The sequence below is a fragment of the Zosterops lateralis genome, assembly GCF_965231275.1.
Source record: "Zosterops lateralis genome assembly, chromosome: 10".
Classification (NCBI taxonomy): domain Eukaryota; kingdom Metazoa; phylum Chordata; class Aves; order Passeriformes; family Zosteropidae; genus Zosterops; species Zosterops lateralis.
Window position 1 is genome coordinate 20,100,437 of NC_139770.1, and position 24,212 is coordinate 20,124,648.

A 24,212-nucleotide genomic window follows, 5' to 3' on the forward strand; every position below is an offset into this window, starting at 1 on the left:
AAGACTGAACTCAGAGGCTGGACCTGAGGGATATGTGCCACAGAGCCAGCAGTGCTGCTGAGTTTGTCATTCTTCATATTTGGTGTTGGAGTTTTTGGTTCCAAGCTGTCAGTTTACACTGATGGCAACCAGTATTTAAAAAAGTTTGATTTAGTAGCTTTCCAAAAGAAGCTAATTTTCTATTTGCAATATGGAACTTTTATGCTAATGCCTTGTAAAGGGTTAGTATTTCTACTAACATGCAAAGGGCAGAACTCTGTTTACCAATTAATCTGTGAACCAGATGATTCAGCTGACTTTAGTATGTATTACTGTGTTAGTGGTGCTGAACTGATAATGTCACTTGTTGAGATGCATTTCTTTGGGGATAATAGCAGGAAGGCTAGCTCATAGAATTACTTGCTAAAATATACTTCAAACAGGCTTTATCTGAAATGTCCAGAAACTCCAGGATGAAAGAGTTTATGGGCATATAGATATTAGGGGATTTCTGTTCTAATGAGAACTTAAACTCCCTTTATCAAATGGGTGTTATTAGGCTTGACCAGGCCAGTACACCATCTTAGCTCTGATAGCTAGTTGGAGATAAAAATCAGGTTTTGCTTCATGCGAGAAGAACTTTAGATTATTACAATCTAATGGGTAGTAGCTATGTTAAATTAATAGGGTTTGGTGATCCTTCAGTAGTTGCAGGCCTAAGGTGCAATGGGCAGTGTCAGACAATATTCCAAGCTCACATCTAAAACAGCCAAACACAGGCTGCAAGGCCATTTAGCTGAAAATTCTCCATGTGGATCACTTGTGGTGGGTGACATTCTGTAGATAGAGTGGTGGGCTTAAAAAGGGACAGTGGACAAAAGTAACTTTAAATAAAGGGACAGTGAATGAAGAATAGTGCAGTAAAAATGTAGTGTTACAGATACCTCTTGGTTTAATGAAATCTAATTGAATTTTTGCTTATGCTGTGGGATGCACTGCTAAATGCTGATGGCAGTCCTTCATACTGGGAAGTGAAATGTCCTTGGGGGAAGATAGAGACCTTAAAAAAAAAGGTACCACAGTTACTTGTATTTGATATTTTGGGTCATTCATGTGAAGCTGCAGTGGGGGAGCTGCTCTTTTCATGTGGTTTGGCTGTTTTGGGACGGTTGTGAAAGAAATGCTTTGCTGATCTGGCATCAGAGCAGGGATTTTCTGAGTGAGGATTTGGGAGAGTTCTGCTGAGCTGTTTTGACCACACCTCTGTTGGGGTATTTCTTTACTGTTAGGACCCAGCGTGGTTAAACAGCAGAGATTGATGCTGAAATTGAAATACTGATAATACAGAGCTCTGTCTAGCTATGGTTCATGTGGTGTTTTTTTTTTTTTTTTTTTAGTTTATACAGGTTACATAATAAAAGTTAGCTAAACTCCCATCCACCACTAACTTGAAGCACTTTCAATTTGGGTTACATTGTTTTTAAGGCTGAGTGAGGCAAATTGTCTATCCATTACTATCTCATGCAACTTGTAGCAGGATATCCAGATTCAGTGCAAAGGATGAGGCAGTGAAACCTGCTAGGGAGAGGTGGGAAAAGCAGCATCTCTCTTTTGTCAGTCCAGGTAGAGACTGAAAAGGAACTTGAGTTGAAACTGCAGCCAAAGACATGGAGAGCTGACATTGTTAAGCTTGATCAGAAGGGCAGCACATGAATTGACTGATGGAAACTCCTGTGTGGAAGTGAAGGTTTGGTATGAGATGTTTCTTCAGTCTGTCACACACAGCGAGAGGTGCACTGGAAAACAGGATAAATTCAGGGTAGGAGTAAGCTGTCAATATCTCTGACTACAGGTATGGGTCACTGAAACACTTCCCTTTCTGCTTGGTACTTTCTCTGTCAGGAATCTTATGACATGGTAAGTTGCCTCTCCGGAGTGGATACTTGAGATAAGAATTCCAGCAGTTTCACTGGCATTGTGATATGGAGGAGTTGGATTAAACTATCACTTTTAGCATTATGTGTGTTAAATTCTACTGTTCTGCAGTGCTGTAATTATAGCCAGGTGCTGTTTTGCTACAGCACTTTGTTTTTATGCACTGAGACTACAGAATTAAGATTGAGAATAACCATGAATTGAGAGGCTTTTGTTTTAATGGTGTTTGTTTCGTTTGCACTGTATGTTGATTGTGTCACAGTTTTTGAGGACTTTTTCAGAGGAGTTGAGTAACACTGTCTTGATGTGGTTCTTTGTTCTTTCCTATAAAATCATCTTTTTCATTGTATCAACTCATATTTTTAAATGGGATTAGAAGTCTTGAAACTTTGCTTCCCAACTTGATGATTGACCTTAAAAATAAGGTGATTTAGGATTTCTGGGATTTGCTGGAGTTGGCAGGAGTTTGTAACATTTTATTCACTTTGGTTGGACCAGGAATCATGTTAGTACAAACACTCTACTTACTAAAAGAGTAGAGTAGTGTCCATGTTAGAAATTAATTCTATGACAAGGTGATGGACATATTTTAACATGCAAAAACTGGTCATTAATTCCTGATGTTGTTTTGCATCTGTCTATAAAAGTGGGAGAGTGGAGGAAAGGGAGGAGGAGAAGAAAAACCTGTAGGAAGCATAACTGCCCAAACGTAGCTCCTCCACAGTGAGCTCCTGGCTGTAGTCCAGCCAGTGCAGGTGCCATTTGCTTATATGATCCTGAAACTTAGAAACTCTCCTGCAATTGGGCCAGCTGGTTTTTGTCTGAGCTGTGTCCCTGTGTCAGCTGCCAGTACCTCAGCTTTTTAGAAGGTTGCATTTTGCATTTTTGAGCCCTTTGAGGATGCTGCTTTGTGTCACTCAATTGTTGGTGGCTTTGGGCAGCCCCTGGTAGATAAATCTCCAGCCCTGACAGTGCTTTGTGTTGGGAGCTTCCTCTGGCTGCGGAACTGCCTCGGAATCTCTTGGAACTACTTCATACTAAAAGTGAAAGCATTGGCTGGAAGTGCCCAGGGTGCTTTTCCTTCTGTGATTGTTCAGCTCATGTTTGATACCCTTCTCTGTCTAGGAACCCCTGAGATATGGCTCTCTGCTGCTTTCAAAAGACATAAGACGAGGAAATGTCATGCAGGCTGTTTATTTCCTCTTCTTCTGTGGAGTTCCTGTGGCTGCTTCCTCAAGTCACTCTGGCTCATTTCAAGATCTTTTGTGTTGCTTTGGTGGAAGAGGACATAGGAAAGCTCTAGGGCTTTCTAACAGAACTTTATAATTTGTTCTGTTTGTGCTTGATTTACTATATTTAAAAATGGAGGTAGAGCCAAATTGTCGCGTGGGTGTCCTTGTATCCATGCTGCTTCCTCAGGATTTCTTTGCAGGAGAGATGCAGGTATGGGGTCTCACTGGGGATGCTGTGAAAGGCTCTTCTTTCTCAGCTGGGACCTGAACTCACTCTTCTGTTTCATTGGGGTTTTATTCTGTGGAAGGAGTCCCAAACTTAGACCTGACTTCATGAAGATGTTGAACTTTGGTAACTTCTGCACAGGATGAAGGTCAGCGCCTCAGCTTCCTTCTACAATAGTAAATTTCATTTACTACTAATTTTCTCAGGATGTAGATTGTAGTAATATTGTTTTTTATTGGTTAGGAATCACTGAAACTGAAAGACCATATTTTATTCACAAACTGTTATATTTAATATCACTTCTTGCTTATCTGAAGTGTCTATATCTGGTGCCTTTAAACAATTACACATTAAATATCAGCATAAAACCAGAACTTCACACACAGTTGGCAAATTAGTTCCTCTTGTAACTCTTGTCAAGCTGTATTTAGATGGAAATTAGAGTTTTCTTTAGTTTAATGTACTCCTAACATATTTTAAACACTCATGCTGTGTTCATATACTAGCATGCACTGCATTTTATTTTTAACTAATTAATTGAACTGATTGCTTTTGGGTTGCAATGTTCCGAAACATTGTTAGAGCTGATAAACATCACCTGATAATTTTTTCTGCTTTTCCCAAGTTTGTAGAAAGAAAATCAGTCTTGCTGCTTTTGCAGTCTCTAGGTTGTTTCATAACTTAAAGCTGAGTGGTCACAGCATTGAACTGATGAAATGCTATTTTTATTTCTTTAAGAAGCAATAAGAGATTGAAAAAGCTGGTTTAGCACTTTAGGAAGCAATATTCCCAAGCACTTAGCTAGGATCTCCGCAGTATTTTATTGTTGGCTGCCTGTGTTATTCCTTCTTGCTGTTTTTTTTCATGTAAATTACTTTATTGCACTATAGTACATGTCAGCATAAATATCAGATTTTAAATCTATGCATTAAATTGATTGCAATTCAGGTTATTTTGTTAAATGATTTGGAATTTAGTTTGAATCTAAACTATAAGATTTAATATGCAGGATATTAAGAAAAGCCCAAACCAAAAGCCTAGCCAACCTCAAATGCATCTTAAGGGTTCTGTTTTATGGAGCTTCAGGTTTGTCTTTTGCCTCTCCACAGAGCTGCTGTTCTGAGCTGAGAAACTCACTAGTGCTGAGGTGTTCTGGGTGCAGGTGCCAGCTCTGAGTTTTCCTTGGGAGGCTGCTCCAGCTGGTGCTGGTTATGTCCTGGCAGCCAACTCATAACCTGAGCTTGGAGCTGGGAATTGGAAGGGCTGGAACTCCTTCTGGATCATGATCCTGTCACAGGTTAGGCCTGGAGTCACCACAGATGTGTTCTTCTGAAATTCTCATCTCCCTGTAACTGCATTGTTATTGCTGTTCCCTTCTTCCTCATGCCAGGGACTCCTTTGCACAGAGGAGATGGGAGCAGGGTGCCTGGCATTTGGAGATAAAGTGGAGGTTAGTTTTTGGCTCTGAGGTTTCTTTGTTACCTCTCATACCAGATAGTGATCTTTGCTGCTTTTTTTCCTTGGATGTACCTCATGATGTCTTGGATCTGAAATCAGTCAAGCTTGAACTTGTTGGTGGTTATGTTCTCAAATAAGGGAGTTGCCCTCAGATTTTCCAAGGTTTATGATTCACCAAGGACCTGATAGTCTAGGACAGCATATGGTAGTTCCTTCTTCTTAGGGAATTAGCTTCCTGATCAGGAAAATCTCTATAAAATATCATATGGAATTACATCATTATTTTTCATAGTACACAGAAAAAGTCTACTACTATGCAACATTTGAATGTGGCATTTTAAGGATGCTCTTGCTTTCCATATCTATGGCTTCCTGTGTGTTGAATAGGGTCACTTCTATAGGTGGCAGCTTGGAAGAGAGAAGCGTGGCAGGGAACTTGGGAGTGCCATAATGCACAGACACAGGGACCTTTGAGTCCTGTCTCTGACAGGTTTTGGTCACATTTCCAATCTGAAGGTATTTGACTTGCCTGCAAGTTGAACTTGGTCAAGTGTACATGTGTTGGATCTGTCAGAAATCTCAGGCTTGTGCTATTTCTCACCTATGTGACATAACTTTTCTGAGGAACTTTATCAACGTGGGATGGAGAAATTCATCCAAATCATTTCGAGATCAGGGCTGTGCCCTCACTAACCCTCTCCACTTGAGTGTTATGGAAACTGGCCATGCTCCTGCCACTTGTAAAAGGTTCTCTAAATCTAATTCTAATAGGCAATACTTATTACATGGTTATAAGATTAACAAACCATTCTGTTAGGAATTGTGGCAGGAATCACAAAATTGGGTAGTGTTGTTTTCAGTTTTGTTTGGTTTTTTTTTTTTTTTTTGGGGGTTTTTTTTTTTTTTTTTTACACAAAATATGGTGTAAAATCACCCGAGCAGAGCATTAAAACATCACCAAAATCTATTTGTTAATTTTCAGAGTGCTTGGTTAGTGGCTCCTCTTTGGCTCCATGAGATGCCTTTGCAGATTGTGAATATGATGCAGCTTTTCCAATGACTCTGGTGCCTCAGGGTAGCCGGGAGAAGGTGCTTCAGGGTAGCAGGGAGCCTCTTCAGAAGTCCTGGAGTGGCCTGAGCACTTCAGTACCTGAAGTACCTGCACAGTCTCTTGGTGCAGTTTCCATTATTCCTCTGAGACATCTGACCATTGCTTCTGCCACTGTTTTGGACTGACTCTTGTATTTCACAAACTTTAAAAAACGACATTTAATGTGAAGGGTTCAGCATAGAAACCACTGAAATGACACTGAAACCACTTAGTGACATCTTCAACTCCATTTGTAGAAGTTTCAGGGGCTTCCAGCTTAGCCTGTCTCCTGACCTTGCTCTTTCTCCTCTCTTTCCTGCCTTGTAGTGTGAAGTTTCCCAACTTAGGGAGACACAACTGGAAGGTTGCAGCATTTCCCACTGATGCTAAGTGGGGCTGTGCTGGGCTGTTCAGTGATGGCTCCTTGTCAGGGGGTTTCCCCGACTCTGCTGGGTTCAGGTGTGCACAGAACTGCATCTGACCTGCTTTTAGTGATGCTCCTGTGCTGGGGCTCTGAGATCACAGCTGGACTTGGAGCTGGCTTGGAATTCCTGAAGTACTCTTGTGTATGCAAGGACAGAGCACGTGGAGAAATTCAGGGAGAACAGGCAATTACCTTTTGCTAATTGAGCTTTACAAAGGTCCTGTTTGTGCCAGTAAGGCGGTGCCTGCCTTGGCTAAGAAGTTTTTTACAACTCTAATGGAGGGAGTTGTTAGACTCAGGCCTCTTGGGAGGCTGCTTAGTGCAGTGAAATCTGCTTTTTCAGTGGACACCAAAGGACTTTATAGTGTTCCTGCTGCCAGGGCAGATCCTACAGGACAGGGCTGCTCAGCATTTCTTAAAAATTGCAGATAGAAGCTGGGAGAGATATAGAGGCAAGAAAATGTGCTCAGTTAAAGCAACCACTAACACTCCAAAATCGTTTGAATAAATTATATGCATAGTGATTAACTTACCAGTTTTGCTGCTAACACTGTAATCAATCTAGTTTTGGCTTTTTGTTGATAAAGAATTACCTGAAGTTGACCTCTCTTTATTCTCTGCTCTTAAATGCCCCAACAGCTGGAAAGGTTCCTCGAAATTAATCATCTTGATTTTCTGAAACCAGTTCTAAGCTGCAAGCTCACTTTCAGATTCTCTGAATGTTCATGTGTGCTCAATGTGCTCATATGAAGGGAAAAAAGACCAGGTGGTGGTAGATTTTAGGATGCAGTAGCAATTTTCTGAACAAGGTTGAAAACCACAGGTTTTCATAGGAATTTTTAGCGTGTGCAACCAGTGTTCACTTTCCAAAGTGCTTCCTGTGTTCTGGTACCACAGTTTGAGTGCCTGTGGTGTGTGTGACCTTGTACTGATGCTCAGGCAGGAAAATGCTCTGGTTTCCACTTTATTCCTGAGATTTTGATGTACAGATGTTTAGGTGTCCTGCTGAAATACATGAAAAGAAGCCTGGGGTGAAGAGGAGAGTAAAATCCTGGTGTCTGGAGACTGGTGATGGTTCCTTTTTCCTTTTTCTTAGCTTGCCTTTTTCTCCACCCAGTAGACTATTCAGTTAATATTTTAAGTCACCAATATTTGACTTCCCGACCAATAGTGAGGTTTTTTAATTGTTTTAGAAGTCTAGTGACTATATGGGCACAAAGAATCAGTATACCTAGTTTTTCTCAGTAATAAGATTTCTTGGTGTATGGTGTGCATGTGAGATAGTTTGGGTTTTTGCTCTTACTTGCAGGAGTTGGGATGTAGTGGAATCCCAGAGCCCTGGGGTATTTTCCTGTGGGCTGAGGAAACACTGCCTAGTCTGTAGTGCAGCATGGACATGTGGAAAACTGCTTGATAAGCCTCATGGAAATAGTAAATTCTATAGATAAGCCCTCAGTACCTCAGCATAATTTACCAGGGTTTGTTTTTCTTTCTGGATTTACAGAGATATGAAAAATGCTGTAATTGGAAACAACAAACAAAAAGCCAACTTGATTGTTTTGGGAGCAGTTCCAAGGTATGTCCTTTGCTACTCTCCTTTTCACTGATTCACAACAGGTCTGGAATAATGATCCTTCGATCACAGGCACTTTTTTGTTTTAACTTTGATTGTAGTTGACTGAATACTTTCTTCAATGTAACTGAGAGAGACTTGAAATATATGTTAAACTCATGTATTACAGAACAGGCTGTTGAGTAATGCTTTTCATTTAGAATTTCATAGAATTCTTTAAAGTAGTCTTGGTGTTTTTATTGAACTTTATCAGCTCAGGAATAAAATCTATTTTTTTGACATCGATATTAATGATGGATGAAAGTGGTTGTATCTTAATCCTGTTCTTCAGCCAATTGCCTGGTGAGTTCATAACTGAAAATGTATAAGGTTGTGTTAAAGATTTAATTTAAAATATTGAAAAACATCTGAGATAATTTGCTTGTCTGCTCCACTTGCTTCAGAGGATTAAAAACCATTGATCATACTTTATTGTACCTTGCTGCTTCAGCTGATTTTAACATTTTCTGGACCCTGATTCCACCATTACAAATTGAACAGGTAACTTTAGCTCCTAGACTGCTCACTATAGCTTTCATTTCATCCCTCTTCTCCTCCAGCTTTCTTTCAGCCTCAGTTTGCAGCAATGGAGAACAAACACCTTGAGCGCTGCAGTCCTTGGGCTGTCAGTGTGGCACCCACCTGTATCTTTTTGCTTAAATGGCAGCCAGGTCCCAAACTATTCTGCCTGAGAGCTGCTGCTGCCTTGTCAAAAATGCTTTTTGTTTGCAGAGTATCTTTTCACTGACAGACTGAGTTTGTGCCAGAGCTGGCCCTTGAAATTCTCTAGAGATTGGCAGTGAGGCCACCCCCTGTACAAAACCGGCTGGATTCTCTTGTCTTTTGACCAGATACAAACAGATGAAGAGAAGACCTGACAGGAGATGAAAATATGAAAATGGGCATTTGCTGAAGATTATGAGAAATTTAAGGAATTTCTATCAGCAACAGGCCTTAAGGGGCTCTTGCAAGTCCTGCTGATTCTTGTGGTTCCCATTTTAAAAGCTACAGAAGGTCTTCAGCATCCAAATCTAGAATCTGCCTGTTCTTACGTTTTGTAGGACTTCTGTTCCCTCAGTTTTCCTGCTTTTTGCTGCTGCTTCTTCTGTGCCCAGTAAGGAAAATTCAAAACTGCTTTTTTCCCTTCAGTATTGTTAATGCCTTCTGGCTGCCCAGGTAAATTATACAGTTAATCTACAACTGCAGAGAAATGACTGGCCCTGGGAAGTGTTAAAAGGTGAACTATCACACTTGTCCTCTCTTCAGGACAAGTTACTCTCAAATGACTGGAAGTCTCTTCACATACCTTCAGAAAAGGCTCTTCAGACTGGAGGACTAGCTGAAATACCTTGAGTTATTGTGACCAGAGATGATCCTCCCTGGCTATAAGCTGACATCATCTACCCTCTAGTGCCTTTCTGAAGGGTTTACAATTTCCTCAAGTGTTCCAGGCAGACTTCACTAGATTATGGACTGTTTGGATTAGAGAACACCTTTGCTGTTCTCAGTCAGTGAGGTGGGAACCATTGGCACTTTTGCTGTGCCTTCTAATCAGTGAAGCTGGTGGAGTACAGAGGCCTGTGGAATTCCAATCTGCAAAGCCAAGCTTCTCTCTCAGTGAGGAGAGGAATATCCAACCTGGCATTCTTTGGTTTAAGTCTTTAAGAACAGTTTTCTTGTCACGGAGTTCAGTTGCAGGATCCCATTGGAAGTTGATTCTCTTCTCTAATGGGAATTGTTAGAATTCTGCTGCTGCTTTATCCTGTGGTTCAGCTTGTTGTTTACTCATTTCTTGCTTCTCTCTCCTTCCCCAAGTATTCCTCCATCAAGCTTTCAGAAAATACTCTTTAGACCCAAGGAACCCCTTCAGACCTGTCACTGAGTGGAAAAGAAAACAGTATGTTAAATATTAGAACAGACTCATACAAGGTTGAGAAACAACTCTAGGAAGTATCTTTTGTTTGAAATCGGGCCAAATACTACTGGAATACATGAAATAGCCCAATTATTTTAAAATATTGTGAAGAAATGCAAAGTTCTTTGAAGATCTCCCTACAAAGAAATTAATTGCTGTGGAAGAATGGTGAATCTCTGTCATTTCTGGGCCAGTGGCCTCCTGGGTCTGTGAGCTGGCTGTTCAGTGGTGTCATCTTTGGAAAGGGGCATGTATCAATACCTTAAATTAATTTTTTGGGGGCCCTTTAAAGTTCAGTCTGACTTGTGGTCACCTCTGGACTGCTTGTTCTGAAGAGGGTACTAGGAAAAACAAAGTTGATGAAAGAAAGCTTGCAGCATTACCATGTCTGGAATTTAAAACTAGGAGGTGTTAAAACTGTACAAATGTGTGCACAGACTTGGCCCTGGATGTTCAGAATGGAAATAGCCAGCTTATGTGTGGATTTTGTTTCCTAAGAAGTGATTTTCTATATCTCTTCCTAGAATCATAGAATTTCCATTCTCATGGAATGCTGGCCTTGGGCCCCTGTCAGGGCTGCAGAAATGTTACTTTTTGAAATTCTTGCTTTTTAGTAGTAGTCTCAGAAAACAGAATTTTTAACGTTTAGAGGGGAAAAGTTATTTTAAGGCCAAGTTCTTTCAGTGGCAGACCGACTTAAAGCTAAGACAGCAACACTGGCAAAAATAGTTTCCTACTTCTACTGTTCTTCAGCTTTTTTTTCCTTCTACTCCACATTAGTGCTAGCAGAGATCAAGAAGTCCACAGTAATTGTTGGTGTGGTTGTGGTTGTTTATGCGAAGGACAGTTTTACAAGAACAGTTTTATAAGAACAAATCCTGCAGCTTTGGTGTCTATCACCACGTCAGACACCTCTTCAGAGTCCAAGTTCAATATTTAATGCTTTCTGTTAGTTCCTCTTACAGCCTAAGTCTCAGGGAAATGATTGAATCATCAGTTCACATGTAAATTGTTCTTTTCTAAGTCATCTTGACAGGGCTTCTGAACTAAGTGCTGTTCATCTAGAAGCAGCATCTAGTGCTGCTGGCTCTCAGTCCTCTGAACTGTAAATGGCTCACAGAGGTGGAATTGGAAAAGAAAACCCTTCAGTGAAATGAGCACGAGGAAGTTGCTGATAAGCAGCATTGCAGGTCTGTGGAGCACTTTTGGTACCCAGAGGGATGCAGCACTGCTGGTTTGTCATCCAGGCACCAGCAATCCTGGGCTCATTTCCTTCCTTCTTTCATGTAGGGGATGGCAGAGAACAGGAGAGACAGTTTTAAATTCCAGTGAGCAGAGCATAGCTCTGTCTTCCTGTTTGTTGTAGTTACCTGTTGAAGCTCTGATCTGTGTGATTTTGACAAAAAACCTTACCTGAATCAGGTTATTGCTGATCTAATTGTTGCTGAGTGTTCAATATTTAAAGTCTAATTGACTTCATTAAGGGCTTCAGTTATTCCTTTGCCCCAAAATTAATACAGTTTTAAAGTCAAGTCTTAATCCCAACCACCCAAGGCCTTAAAAAAACCCACTAAATCATTCTTGTCACTCACTGAAAATGATTTTCTAACTTCCACCTGATTGTTCCCCTATCGCATAAAGTCAATTATTTGGTGTTGTAAGGTGGTAGAACACTTCTTCCCAAAGCTTTCTGTAGGTAGGTGCATCTCAAATAATTTTATGTAGTTAATTTCCACCTTTCCCTATCATTTATTAGTGTTTAAATGTTGAGGTTTTAAATTTTTAAAATTTCTTTCGAGTACATATTAAAGGGCATGTAGAACAGCTGAAGGACTCTTCTCCATTCCATCACTTAAATCTTGAGTTCTGCACAGCAGACTGTTAGGTTGCCTATGAAAGTGAAAACTAGTAAGAATTTATTGGGATTTAATATTGTTTCTAGGGCTATAAACACACCAACTTGAAATTTTATGTTTCGATTTATTGTTAAACATAATCAAATTCCTTCAGGCAGTGTTCTTTTAGAGTTTGCCAAAAGAATAAAGATTGCTGCTTTGATAACTGTGTAACCTGGTAAAAAAGATGAGAAGGGAAATGCTTTTAGGTGGCTCTGCCCCTGGCAGTGCAGGTGAAAAGCCAAGTTGGTGTAACAGAGCTCATACAGAGCCACTCTCTGCTTCTGGCCATGTCCTGCCTCCACTTCTTGTGTTGTGTTTGCACAGAGACTTGCCTCAGCTCAATAATCACACAAAACTAACTCACAAAAAGCAGATCTTGTTCTGTGGATTTAAAAACAAGACAGATGAGCAGAGAATGGGGAGAGCAGGACTAGCCCTACAGCAGTGGAGAAATGTGCCTTGAAATGCTGAGGGGCTGCTGAGGTGACAGTGCCATGGATCTCCATCAGTGGGAGCTGGAAAATCAACCAGGACAGCCACTTCAAATGGTTCCTTGTTTGATCCTGCCTCGGAGCAAGGCCTGAGGATCTGTCAGAGCTCCGCATGCCTCCAGTGCTCCTCTGTGCCCACCTGATTGTCCTGGTGCCTGCAGGAGCTGAGGCCTGGCCTCTGCTGGGGCTGTTAGTGAATGTGCTGTTATCAGGTCTGCACATCTTCTGCGACCTTCATCATCCTGGAATGTTCCCAGCCTGCTTCCAGGAACTCCATGCACTTGGACACAGTGTTGCGAGGTCTGTAATGCACATTAGGGACTGTTTAGTCCAAACTTCTTGGATGTCCTTAACAGGTCAGGACACAATTGTTTCCTGGTGCCTTGTTCTGTTCTCTGTGCAATTTTCACTGGGATTTTCTGTCATGCTCTCCAGGGCAGGGATCTGTGCAAGGTGCTGTGGTTTGCTGTCTTAGGGGAAGGAGCTTCACCTGCCATGCTGGTGTTTCCCAAGGCTTGCTTTGCTCTAGGGTGTGCTGGGAGAGGTGGGGAGCAGAAGCTCTCCTGTGGTTGTCCTTTGCTTTTCTTCAAGTCAGGAGTCAGGACACGAGTGCATAATTAGATATCTCTTAATGAGGAGTAACTTACTCCACAAGGATGATGTGTATAACTGGAACAAGGTATTTTTCTAACCCAGCTGTGGAGTACAGGTGAGTCAAGGCAAATTTGCAATTGTATCAGAGCTGTTGTTTAGAAACTCTACAACTCCATATCTGAAGTGCCTGTTCTGATAAATAAAGAAAATTCTTAATACAAGATATACTTCTAATGCCACCTTTTCTATTGTGTATTTTTATTAGAATTTTAAGTTTCAAGTTTAAAAATATCATGCAGAAGGTAGCTTTATGATACCTTGTGTTAGTTTTCCTTAAGGAGCTGGAAGAGTCAAATCTCTTTTGTACAAAATTACTCAAAAATGTATTCTTGACATCCCCTTTCATGTGCTGATGAAGGATATTGGCTGGTCAGTGAGACTGTAGTGTAATCTTGTATACAATGGAGAATTTCAAACTGCAGGTGAATGGGTAGTAAAAACAGCTCGATTTTTGGTTTAAGGTCACTTGGTATCCTCAGGCAAAAAGCTTTTAGAATTGGTTTGTCTAAATGAACAGTAGTTGTTCAGATGGGGGTCATAAGCTGGCTGATAATCTAACCCAGACAGGAATTTCTGGAAGACTTAGAATGAAGTTTGAATGTGTTTTATCAAAGTCAATGGAAGGAACAGTCCAATGATGAACATAGGAATAAGACATAAGTCTTGAGCAAAGTGATCAGATGGCTGAAGCAAGACTAGGGGAAGATGTTGTTTTATGTAATGCCTATTAACACGCTTCCTATGAAGCAAAAGGCTTTTATCATCTCAAAAATAGTCTTAAACTGAACTAGTGTAATTCACTGTTTAAGTTAAAAAGCTCTGAGTGCTGTTGGTATAAATTTATCTCTGGTTTCAGGGGTTCAGTGTTGATCCCACCTATTCTGATATAAATGGCTGCAAAGAAAGGATGTATTAATGTTTTGCTGGATGGGTCATGGAACAATCTTAGGGGGAAACACTGGAATGAATCCAGCTCAGACTGTAGGTGTGACAGTGGTGATGCACTGGGATGGAGGGGTTTGATCAGGAAGAGAGGCTGCGCTGCAGCCACCTCAGTACCTTCAAGCCACTCTAGAAGGGGGTGTGTGAACACCTTGAGGGAGCTGAGATAGAGTAGGAACCAGCACAGGAATCCATGGAGTGCTGGGGGAAGTATTCCTGCTGTAAACAGGGCTCCATGGGGAGGAGCTGGGGTTGTTTTCAAATGGAACATCATTAAAGAGGAAGGTGAGGGAAGACTCGATTGTAGTCATGAAAAATGTAGAGTTTCAAATTCAGAGCTCTTGCAGCTCAGTAGATATTGAAACTCTCCAAAGCTGGATTTAGTTACATGAACAAGAATCAGACTGGATGCAGGTTATGTGGTGTATATAGAACAGCTCATGGAATATTAATGTTAGTGAGGATGTCTAAGCATTAGGATAAATTACTAGAGCTGCAAGCTGAGACCTTGTTTTATTCCTAAGGGAGAAGTTTTCTGTGCAGCCAACTTCCCTACTTATACGCTGTGTACTGCTCAACTTGGCTCTTTTAAAAAACTATTTGCACTGTGTGAAGTATTTCAGAAGCAGTTATCTTGCTTTGTAAGGCTTTTTAGGGAGTAGAGTTAGCCCAGGTCCCTTGGATCCAGGTTCTGGAGATTTGGAATTACTATTGCTTCCAGAAGGAAAACTGGCATCTCACTTCAGGATAAATTTCTGTGACTTAGAGTCATAAAAATTACTCACTTTTGAATCTTCATGTGTGAGAATCTGTAGCTATTTAATTTGTCACTTTAGATATTATTGTACAGAAATTATTCTGAATGCTTTTAAAATTATACTTAGTTCTGTCTTTGGGAAGTTCTTTGGAAAGTGATTGCTTCCTGTTATGTCTGAAAAAAAGAGCTTTTTAGCACTAAGAAGAACAGATTGAAAAAAAGTTTGTTGTCCTGCCTTGTTTGAGCTATTCCCAGTACATTAATTCCATTCACAGTTTGGTGTTGACTCTCACTGGGACTTCCAGCTCATTCAGAGGTCACCTCTATGCATGCAGTGACCTTTTTATTCCATGTTCTGTCAGCCAGCAGGGATAACTCACCTCAGCAGTGCCTTCATCTGTCTGTTCATCACAGGGGTTTCCCAGGGTAGAGCTTTTGGGCCTTCTTGCAATGGACTGGAATACAAACATCTTCCAAGGTAGAATAAGATATAATAAGGATGGTCATAATTCCACAAATAATGTATTCATCCCCTTTGCAAGGGGACTGGTAATAAATGTTCAGGTAGTCATGACTCAGTTAAAGCTCTAATTTATTAACATACTTCAGTGAAAGATGTCTTGAGCTTCACAGCACTCCAGCTGTTACCCTGGGCTCTTTGTCCAAGTGCCTGCCTATGGAGTTTGAGGAAGTGCTGAGCTTCATCTCCTCCCCAGCTGTTTTAGGAACTTGAGAGATTTTTGTGACAACTTGTAAATGGGATGGAGTGTGAGAAAGGACATTTCTGTTCTTTTTAACTGTGCGGTTGGTGCTCAGACTGTATTGGGGAGGTCTAAATTGTGCACATCTTTGTCACAGTGTGGAACTCTGGTGCATCGCACTTGTCTAAGTCATCATCAGAGGAAAGGGAAATGTGAGCTGAGTCTCTTCCTTGCTAAACCACTGTAGTTTCCTTTTGTTCAGCAGCTGCTTCCCTTGGAAATTTTCTACTTTGAAATAGTCCATGGTTTTCCCAGGTGTGCATCATGCCTCCAGCTGACCTTATTTCTGTTTTTTGGAATGGTTGTTAATGGAGTCCATTGAAGTGTCTCTCTGGATGGGTTTGCTGTCCTTCCTCATTTGGATGTGATTTCTGGATATCATTCCTGACATCTGAGAAAAAAAGCTTTAATCACTTAATTGCCCTTAGGAAGGCAGGGATAAATGGCAGAAGTTGTAGTTTATGTAAACGTAAGTGGAAAATAACTGAAGAAGCCTTATAGAAGTTTGAAAAAAATCCAAATCTGCATTTTAAAACCTTGGGACACAGTCTTGAAGATGTCGAGAGATCTTTCCATCAGCTTTATTTCATTTCCTGTTTGTTGTAATGAACTGTACAGCAGGACCACAGGCTGAAGACTGTAAACAAGAAGATTAGCATCTTTTGGCTGTTTAGAACACCTTTTTTGTGTATCTGTGCTTTTGTTTTACCCTAAAGCACACAAAGTGTGTTGTGATGGTTCTGGCAGAGCCTTGTTCCAGTATTTCTGCTGGTTTGGAATCCAAAGGCTGGCTGATAAGGGATAAGGCTGCAGATCAGGGATCCAGGTTGTGCAGGGACATCCTGTTCTTAGAGCATGTGAACTATGAACCTTAATCATTTTTTTAAATTTCCAAAATCCAAATTATAATCTTCCCGTCTGTCCCCTCCATATAAATGCCTTTTATCTACCTTTTTATCCTGGTGATATTAACGTAAAAGAGGAATGCATTACATCTTTGCTGAATTTGGCTAGGCTAGAGCCTGGGAACAACAAACCAGTCCAGGATGTTCCCATGGACAATAGAAGGATGTGGATCTTTGTCTTTAATGCTTGACACTACTTTATTAATTAACAGCTTTATCTTTAGTAACTATATGGATTCTCCTCACTTGAAACTTTTTGTAATTTTATAGTTTGTCATGGAACTACTTAATTTTCTATGTTACTTGGTGTTAGTTCTGTCTTTTAAAGACAGAAATAGAAAATATTATAATATGCATGTCTAGCTCTATGGAACACCTGATCTGAACCTCAGACTTATTTTAAAGATGTAGAAAAGGATATTATCAGTATTTCAGAAACTTACTGTATGTTAAATGGGAACTTAAATTTTGATCTTGGCTAATTATAAAGTTTAGGTAAGGCTTTCTATTTTAAGCATGTTAGACTTTAGATTGTAGTCAGCATGTTTAATTTTTGCTCTTTAGGGGAGGCAGAGCTGTAGCATTTATTCCACATGTGGAGTGTTAATGGGAATGAAAATAGCAATTACTTGCCTTGGAAGAGAAAAGCCTTCAGAATTTCATGTGCTTTTGAATTTTTAAAAAATCCTTTTGGGGAAAAAAGTCTTTTTAGGACATGATATTGAGGGGCTGGAGAGGAATGAGGGAATGGAGCTGAGGATGTTGCTGGAACGCCAGGAGCAGCTGAGGGAGCTGGGAAAGGGGCTCAGCCTGGAGAAAAGGAGGCTCAGGGGGGACCTTGTGGCTCTGCACAACTCCCTGACAGGAGGGGACAGCTGGAGGCCATTGCTCCAGGGAACAGGGACAGGAGGAGAGGAAATGGCCTGCAGCTGTGCCAGGAAGGTTCAGTTTGGATATTGGGAAAGTTCCTCCTGGACAGGCTTGCCCAGCCCTGGCACCGCTGCCTGGGGCACTGCTGGTGGAGGTCCCCATCCCTGCAGGGATTTAAAAGCCGTGTGGATGTGGTGCTTGGGAACGTGGGTCACTGGTGGCCTTGGCAGTGCTGGATTAACGGTGGGACTCCATGATCTGAGAGGACTTTCCCAACTTAAATGATGCTGTGATTCTGTGACTGAACATTTCTGCATTCAAGGAGCAGGTTATTTGTTAAAGGCCTTGATAATCAGAGAAGGCCATTGGTGTGGTCTGTACAGGGAAGACCCAGACAAACAGAAAGTCTTCAGGACTTTCTAGTGAAAACAAAAGGGAATACTCCTGCATTTCTGAATTTCTAAATTGACATCTAGGTTATTGAAAGCTATTTTTTTAAAGGTTATTGCTACTGACATCTTTTAATTAGTAATTAGATCAATATTTACCAACACATACAGCAGAGGAGTCAGCCAAAGTTAGAACAGTAGATGAGATTGTGCTTTCCACATAGGAGCTCAATATCCTCTTCTTTTCCAGGATGAATTTAGCCAGAATCTCTCAGTATATTTGTACATGACCACAGAAGCTTTTGTTTTCTGTCCTTGTCTGACTTAGAGGGCAGAGAAAAAAAAAATCATCTATATGTAAAGAAGTAACAATAGTGCAAAGTTACCTGATTGCACAGGATTGAGGGAGTGCTATTTTTCCTTAGTGATGATTTTGCATACCACTGATGATGGATTTTGGTTCTTGATACTGTAGAAAGAATCTAAATTGATTGGGACCCAAACTACACAGTTGGCAAGATATGCTTTAGGCTTGGTCATGTTTAGTCCCAATACAGCTGGCTTTCTGCACTTGAAACTTTTCTGGGCTTTGTGTATGTGATCACTTCTCACTGTTCCAAACTCAGATTACTCTCAGCCCTCCCCACACTTGTTCTTGGTGATGGAGTAACTTTGCAGTTGTGGCCCGGAAGAAATCACTGCCAAAGATAACCATCTCCACAGTGGTAATCAGGTGTTAAGGTTCCCTTTCCCATCAGCCTCAAACTGCAAACTCATTTCCTTTAACTAAAATTTGGGATCTCCCTGTTATCCTGAAGGCCACGTCCTGGATGTCAGTACTGTGACAGTAACTTTTTAAGAAAAAGCAGTGGGGTATTTTTCTACACCAAGTGAAAGTTGTGTAGGAATACACAGTGTGAAAAGGTTGTGAAGGAAGTGTTATTCTACTCTTTCGTTCAGTCTTCATCTTTCTTTTAAGGTTTCCATCCTCGTACATAGCAGGATTCAGATTATTTTCTTTTAGACTTAAATTTTCTCTTCCATATGAATTTTCCTCTAAAAATACTTGTGTTTGCAGGTTGCTGTATTTACTCCAGCAAGAGACCTCGAGCACAGAGCTGAGAACAGAATGTGCAGTGGTCCTGGGCAGCCTTGCCATGGGGACAGAGAACAATGTCAAATCCCTCCTAGACTGCCATATTATCCCAGCCTTATTGCAAGGTACTCCTCCCTTAATGGATCTGTGTTAGTAAATGTTCCTAAAGTACTGAATAAACCAAGATAATGAGACTGAATGGTTGGTTTTTCCACATTTATAGGATTGCTATCGCCAGATTTGAAGTTTATTGAAGCTTGCCTGCGATGTCTCCGTACCATTTTCATCAGCCCCGTAACTCCAGAGGATCTGCTGTACACAGTAAGTTGTAAGCAGATTATTATGTCTTTTTAAAGGCTACAGAGTAGGTGGGAGTGAAATATCTTGTTGTCTGGAGTAGTAACAAAGCCTTGTTTGAGCATCAGCATTAGCACTTCTCACCCACCTTTAAGGTATTCGGTGCCCCTAACATTTGTGGCTGGTTTGGTAGGAGCTGGTCACCAAGGAGCCCACTGATAAAGAAAATACCTACATGTTCAGACTTGTGTGCAATCTTAAGCAGGAAAAACTGTCTCTAAATGGTATTTATGGGTACTGTAATCAGAGCTATACTGGCAACAGTTACTTTCTGAAAGTTAAAGTTTTATCCACCATTGTCCTCCCTCTCCAGATGGGAGAGGGCTTGTTGTTTTTGTACTTCTAGTGGAAGAGCTTAACCTCTAAAATGTCTCTGCTCTTAGTTGATATATGTGTGATTTGCATTTAAGTGACAGGAGGCTAGACAATGTGCTAGACAATGTGCCTCTCCAGTAGCTGTAATCCTGAGTTCATCCTAGAGCATGTGCCAGCAGCGCTGTTGGTGCTGGCCCTGGTTAGGTGACTGGGCAGAGCCCTCTCTGGAGGGCTCTGGGGTTTGCCCAAACCCAGACACTGCCTTTTATTGGGAAGGAGGGGCAAGGAGAGTTTAGCTGCTTCCTCTGTCCCTGTGTAAGGGATAAGATGAAATGAAAGCTGTAGTGGACCAGCAATCTCTTCCTGCTCTGCTTGGAAAATAGGAGCGTTGCCTCAGTCTGGAGGAGGTTACAGAGCAGCTCCATCTTCTGAGGGTAACTGGACACCCACAATGAGAACCACTCTGGTCCCAGTCACAGGGAGCTGTTGCTTGCTGAGGAAGCCTTGATGTTCATAGAGAAGGGCACAGCTGGCCTCTCACGTCCTACTTTGTCTACAGTTTGGCTGTTAATAGTCAACAGATTTTCTTCATGATTTTTTGTCTAGTTGTTATGCACTGCTCCAATGTCCATTTTGTTCTCTATGCCTTTTTCCAATGAATTTGTACATTTTCATTCCAGACACAGGTATGCAAACTTGTTGTTTTCAATGGACTCAATCTTACTGTACACCTACTCTAAATTTCACCTGCCAGTTAGTCCATCTCAGAAAGTCAGCTTGCCTTTAGTGTGTGTAGACTGTCAGCCAGCTTTGTCCTCCACTGTTCACTGCCTTTTTTCAGGTGTTTTGTGATTGTTCAGCATAAAAAACCTCAATGCATATTGTACATGTGAACACTGAAGGCACCTCTCCAGAGTGATCCAAGGGCTTCCTCTTTGTGTCTTTCTTTGGCTTCTCTCCATGCTTCCAGATTCCCCCAAATCAGCCTCTAAGAGTTGATAACTGCAGGGGCATCTCCTTCCTGCTCTCAGCATCCAGAGGGGGGTTTAAGATGACTGTTTCCATTAACAGTCCATGTCTCTTCCTGGGGATTAGTGCTCAATAGGGACTTTTAATTGCTCCCTATTTGGAGGAGAGATTTGATGTCTTGAAGGGAGAGGAAGGGGTAGAGTATGTACAGAAATGGGAGAGACCCACCATTAGCATAGAAATAACCACTGACATGGCAACAATGTGCCCAAGAGATTGGATTTGGTGTTTCATGCTTTACTTTCTTGGCTGCATAGCAATGACATCAACTGCTCCCCTAGTCCTCCTTTCAGGCAAATGGCATGTCTTGGAATTAATCATAACTACAGGAAATGATCATCTGGTGAGGGGTCCTTGGTCCTTAGTTCAGCTATAAAACCCATTTTCCTATTTCCCATTCCAGTTAGATGCCTCAAAGTTAAGTATTTTATGATTATGCTTAAGATGCTATTTCTGAAAATCCTTTTTTTTCCTTCTCTTCTGGGAATACCCAAAGCCATGCTTTGAAAAGTACTGAATACAGATCCTTTGAAAAGATGTTTTTCTTATCTCTTGGAAGGTACAGCCCCAGCCCACACTGCTGCAAGCTGTGTTTCACAAGGCAGCAGTTGAGACATTGGCTTTGCAATTAAAGAAGCAATTATGGGCTTAATGAACACTTCATGGTAGACATTCCAACACTGAGAACAACAGGAAGAATTCAAAGTTCCCATTTAGCCACCCTGTTCCCTCTTTGTTTCTGGTCCCAGCAGCTCTGGGGAGACTGTCACCATCTCTATGCAGCTGCAGCACTTGAAGAGCTGTTCAAGTTCTGCCCTTTTCAGGTCCTGCTTTGAAAGGTAGGAGACCAAATTTGTCAAAGGCTTTTCATTCCTGCCCAGCAGTTCTGGAAAAAAACTCCTGAAAAGTTGGATCTTTAGTTGTGTCTAACATGGAAACTTCCCCAGAATTTTGTGGTTTGACTGCAGAGAGAGGATGCTCTCTCAAACCTTGGGCAGGACTGTTTCCAAGCCAAGATATTGGGAGTTAGCTTAACATCTCCAAGGGTTCTGCAGTCATTCTAGAGGTTTCAGAAGACCTCTCAGTTAAAATCCAGGATATACAAGTGCTTTTTAAAGAGAGCTGCTTAAAACATTCCTTTGTGTTTGCAACAGGTGCACATCATCCACAGTAACGGGAATATTTCTCCCAGTTCTCCCAGCAGAAGTGCTGGGTGTCAGAACTAGACCTTTCCTCTTGAGCCTTTTCTTATGGACAGAAGCCTGAAGGATAAACTGCTGACAGTTTTGTGTAATTAATTCTGTTCAGTTCCAAGGATAAAATAGTTCTTCAGAGGTGGAAACATTTGGGCAGCTTCCTGTAGGAACTTAGGGTTTGTACTGAGAAAATGTGCACATCCATCCATCCATCCATCCATCCATCCATCCATCCATCCATCCATCCATCCTTTGTTGAGCTGGATGAGCACTGAGCTCTCAGAAAAGGCAGGTTTTAGGGTCTGATGCTGAGCTGTGACCCCAAGTTATATCCAGACCTGCTGTGTCAGAGGAATCCTTGTTAGTGGAGGCTTCCTGCACAGGCAGGGTGCAGGCTTTGGTGCTGAAACCCATTTAATGACCATGCTGCACTTGGAAGTGAGAAATGGCATGGAGTCCAGGGGGAGATACCTGTTGAGGTGCAGATATATGTTCAGAATTCTTTAAATTCCAAGATTATTGTCCATGTGAACTAGCCAGCTCACCATAGCTGGGTGTGTATTGGGTTGCTGAGTAGATGGAAGCACTAAGGCAAATCCAGTTTGACTGAGATCCTGTTATTTCAGCTCCTGATGTCTTATTAAAAACAAAAGAATGGATTCAGTGGCAGAAAATGTTTCCAGGCCATGAAAGCATTCTGCATGTTTCCTGACAGATGTTCTCAGTTGTGATTCCATTTTCCTTCCTCAGTGGGACTCAGATATAATTCCAGTGGGAACTGTCTGTGGCTGCTGTGCTGTGCTGGCCTTGCAGGGGGAGGTGCATACCCTGCTGGGAGTCCTGTCCTTTTACAGGAGTTTGGGGAGTGAAGGCACTGCAGCAGGATGAGACTCTGTCCTGTTGAGACAATGAGGAATCAGTTTGAGAAGACTCAGTCTCTAGAAATGATGAGTGAAAGGCATTCCTGCTTCATGGGCAGGTTTGGGATGGAAAACCTGATGTCATCTTGTATTGGCCAGGCTTGGTACAGGGGAGAAGGCACACCTGAGAGGATCAGGATATCTTACACTGATTAATTACCAGGTGTTTAATGAGCAATGAACCTGCACTGCCAAGTGCACACGTGCTCCACCACAGCTCAGTGATCCACAGTTCCTAAGGGAGGAATCTGGGTCAGCCTCTCATGCCTTATTCCTTCTTTCCTTCTGGCTGGCTGTGGTGTCTGAGCCAGGAGCAAGGCTGAAGGTTCTCCAGTCCAAACTGCTTCCTAAAAGTGAGAGTTGTAAAATAACCAATTCTAGCTTATAGAGCTTGAATTCAAGTTATTTGGGTGGATAGAAGCATTTCACTTCTCTGACTTGGGAAAAAGAATAGCAGCCCTCAACTAAAATCAAATGTTTTAAGAATAGGTCTTTACAAATTTTGTTTGGTGTTAAAAAGGAATATGAAGAAATCAGGTATTGGGATCCAACCAGGTAAATGTAACTGTTAATTCTCCCTGAGTTGTGTTTGAATGGACAATAATTCTGTTACAATGTATGTGATACAAAGGTATTTGTCCTAAGTTGCCTGGAACTACTTTGTTAGCAGACAACGTTTTAATGGGTTTGTGAATCTCATTGTTTTGACTGTAGCTTATGAGTGTAGACTCAATCTCACTAGAGTTGCTAGGAAGATCCTTTGTTACTTAGGTATCAATGCTGAATAAAAGTGGAATTATGTAGCCTCACATTGACACCCAATCACTATTCACATTTAGTTGGATGTCAGTTATGTCCACACATCACTTTGTTCTTTTTAGGTTCTTTTCTGATCAGCATGCCAAAATTATTTTACAAGTTGGATATTTCAGCAAAATTATAGAGTAGAATTAACAGTTTTCTTACAAACATATTAAGGAAGCACTCTTGGAACTTCCACATGTCATGTATACAGTGATATTGTTGGGGTTACAGTGGCACCACAAGTACCCTGCCACAATGTTTGATGGCAGAACAGCCCAATCTCATAAATGCTAAATGAAAATGGTTTCCATCATCCAATATGAAAACCTTCCCATCCAGGAATTTACCACTGGGTGATGGTGCCACAGTGGTCAGTAAAATGTTCTCTTACCCAAATCACCATGTGCCATTTCATTCCCATTTCTGTAGCTCTACTGTAGAGCTTCCCAACAGTTTGGGGCTCAGTTCTGTCCACTTAGATCTTTACCAAAAATCTCCAATCTATAAACTGCAGCTGGAATACTCAATACTCCTGTGATCAATACTCCTGTGATCAGTGCTGTTGGATTTTTAGGTGAAACTGGAGCATTGCACAAGGTCGTCACTGGCGAGGATGCGAACTAAGTGTTGGTTCCTTCCCTGGTCTTAGATACTTGGAGAGATGTTACACATTCATCTGTGTTGATTAGAGGAGTTTAACTGAATAATTACTCAAATATGTGCTGCTTTAATAGTTGCGGTTTGAATCCTTTGAAATAATTCAGGTTTCATAGTCAGGGATTTTCCTGGAGGAGATTTCAGGTCTTGCATCTTAAAATTTGAAGCTCCTTTTTAAAAACATTACTGCCTGTGAATCCTGGGGTGTCTCTCTTCTCTTCCTCTTTCCTCTTGGCTTCTTGATGGTTGTGTCTGAGGAGAACTTTGTAACTGAGCAGCCTCCTGGCACTGAATGCAATG

The 24,212-nt window shown here is 41.4% G+C and overlaps 1 protein-coding gene across 3 annotated transcripts in view; it reads left to right on the forward strand.

Annotated features, from left to right (window-relative positions):
• ARMC8 (armadillo repeat containing 8) overlaps window positions 1-24,212 on the forward strand; it is a 61,163-nt gene that overhangs the window by 7,244 nt on the left and 29,707 nt on the right. For 2 of the 3 annotated variants that reach the window (XM_083869053.1, XM_083869054.1), the window contains exons 3-5: window positions 7,849-7,920; window positions 18,617-18,759; window positions 18,858-18,955. In XM_083869053.1, coding sequence (XP_083725179.1) covers window positions 7,849-7,920; window positions 18,617-18,759; window positions 18,858-18,955 — 313 coding nt within the window. The remainder of the gene's footprint in view (window positions 1-7,848; window positions 7,921-18,616; window positions 18,760-18,857; window positions 18,956-24,212) is intronic. The other variant, XM_083869055.1, reaches the window with a different exon arrangement.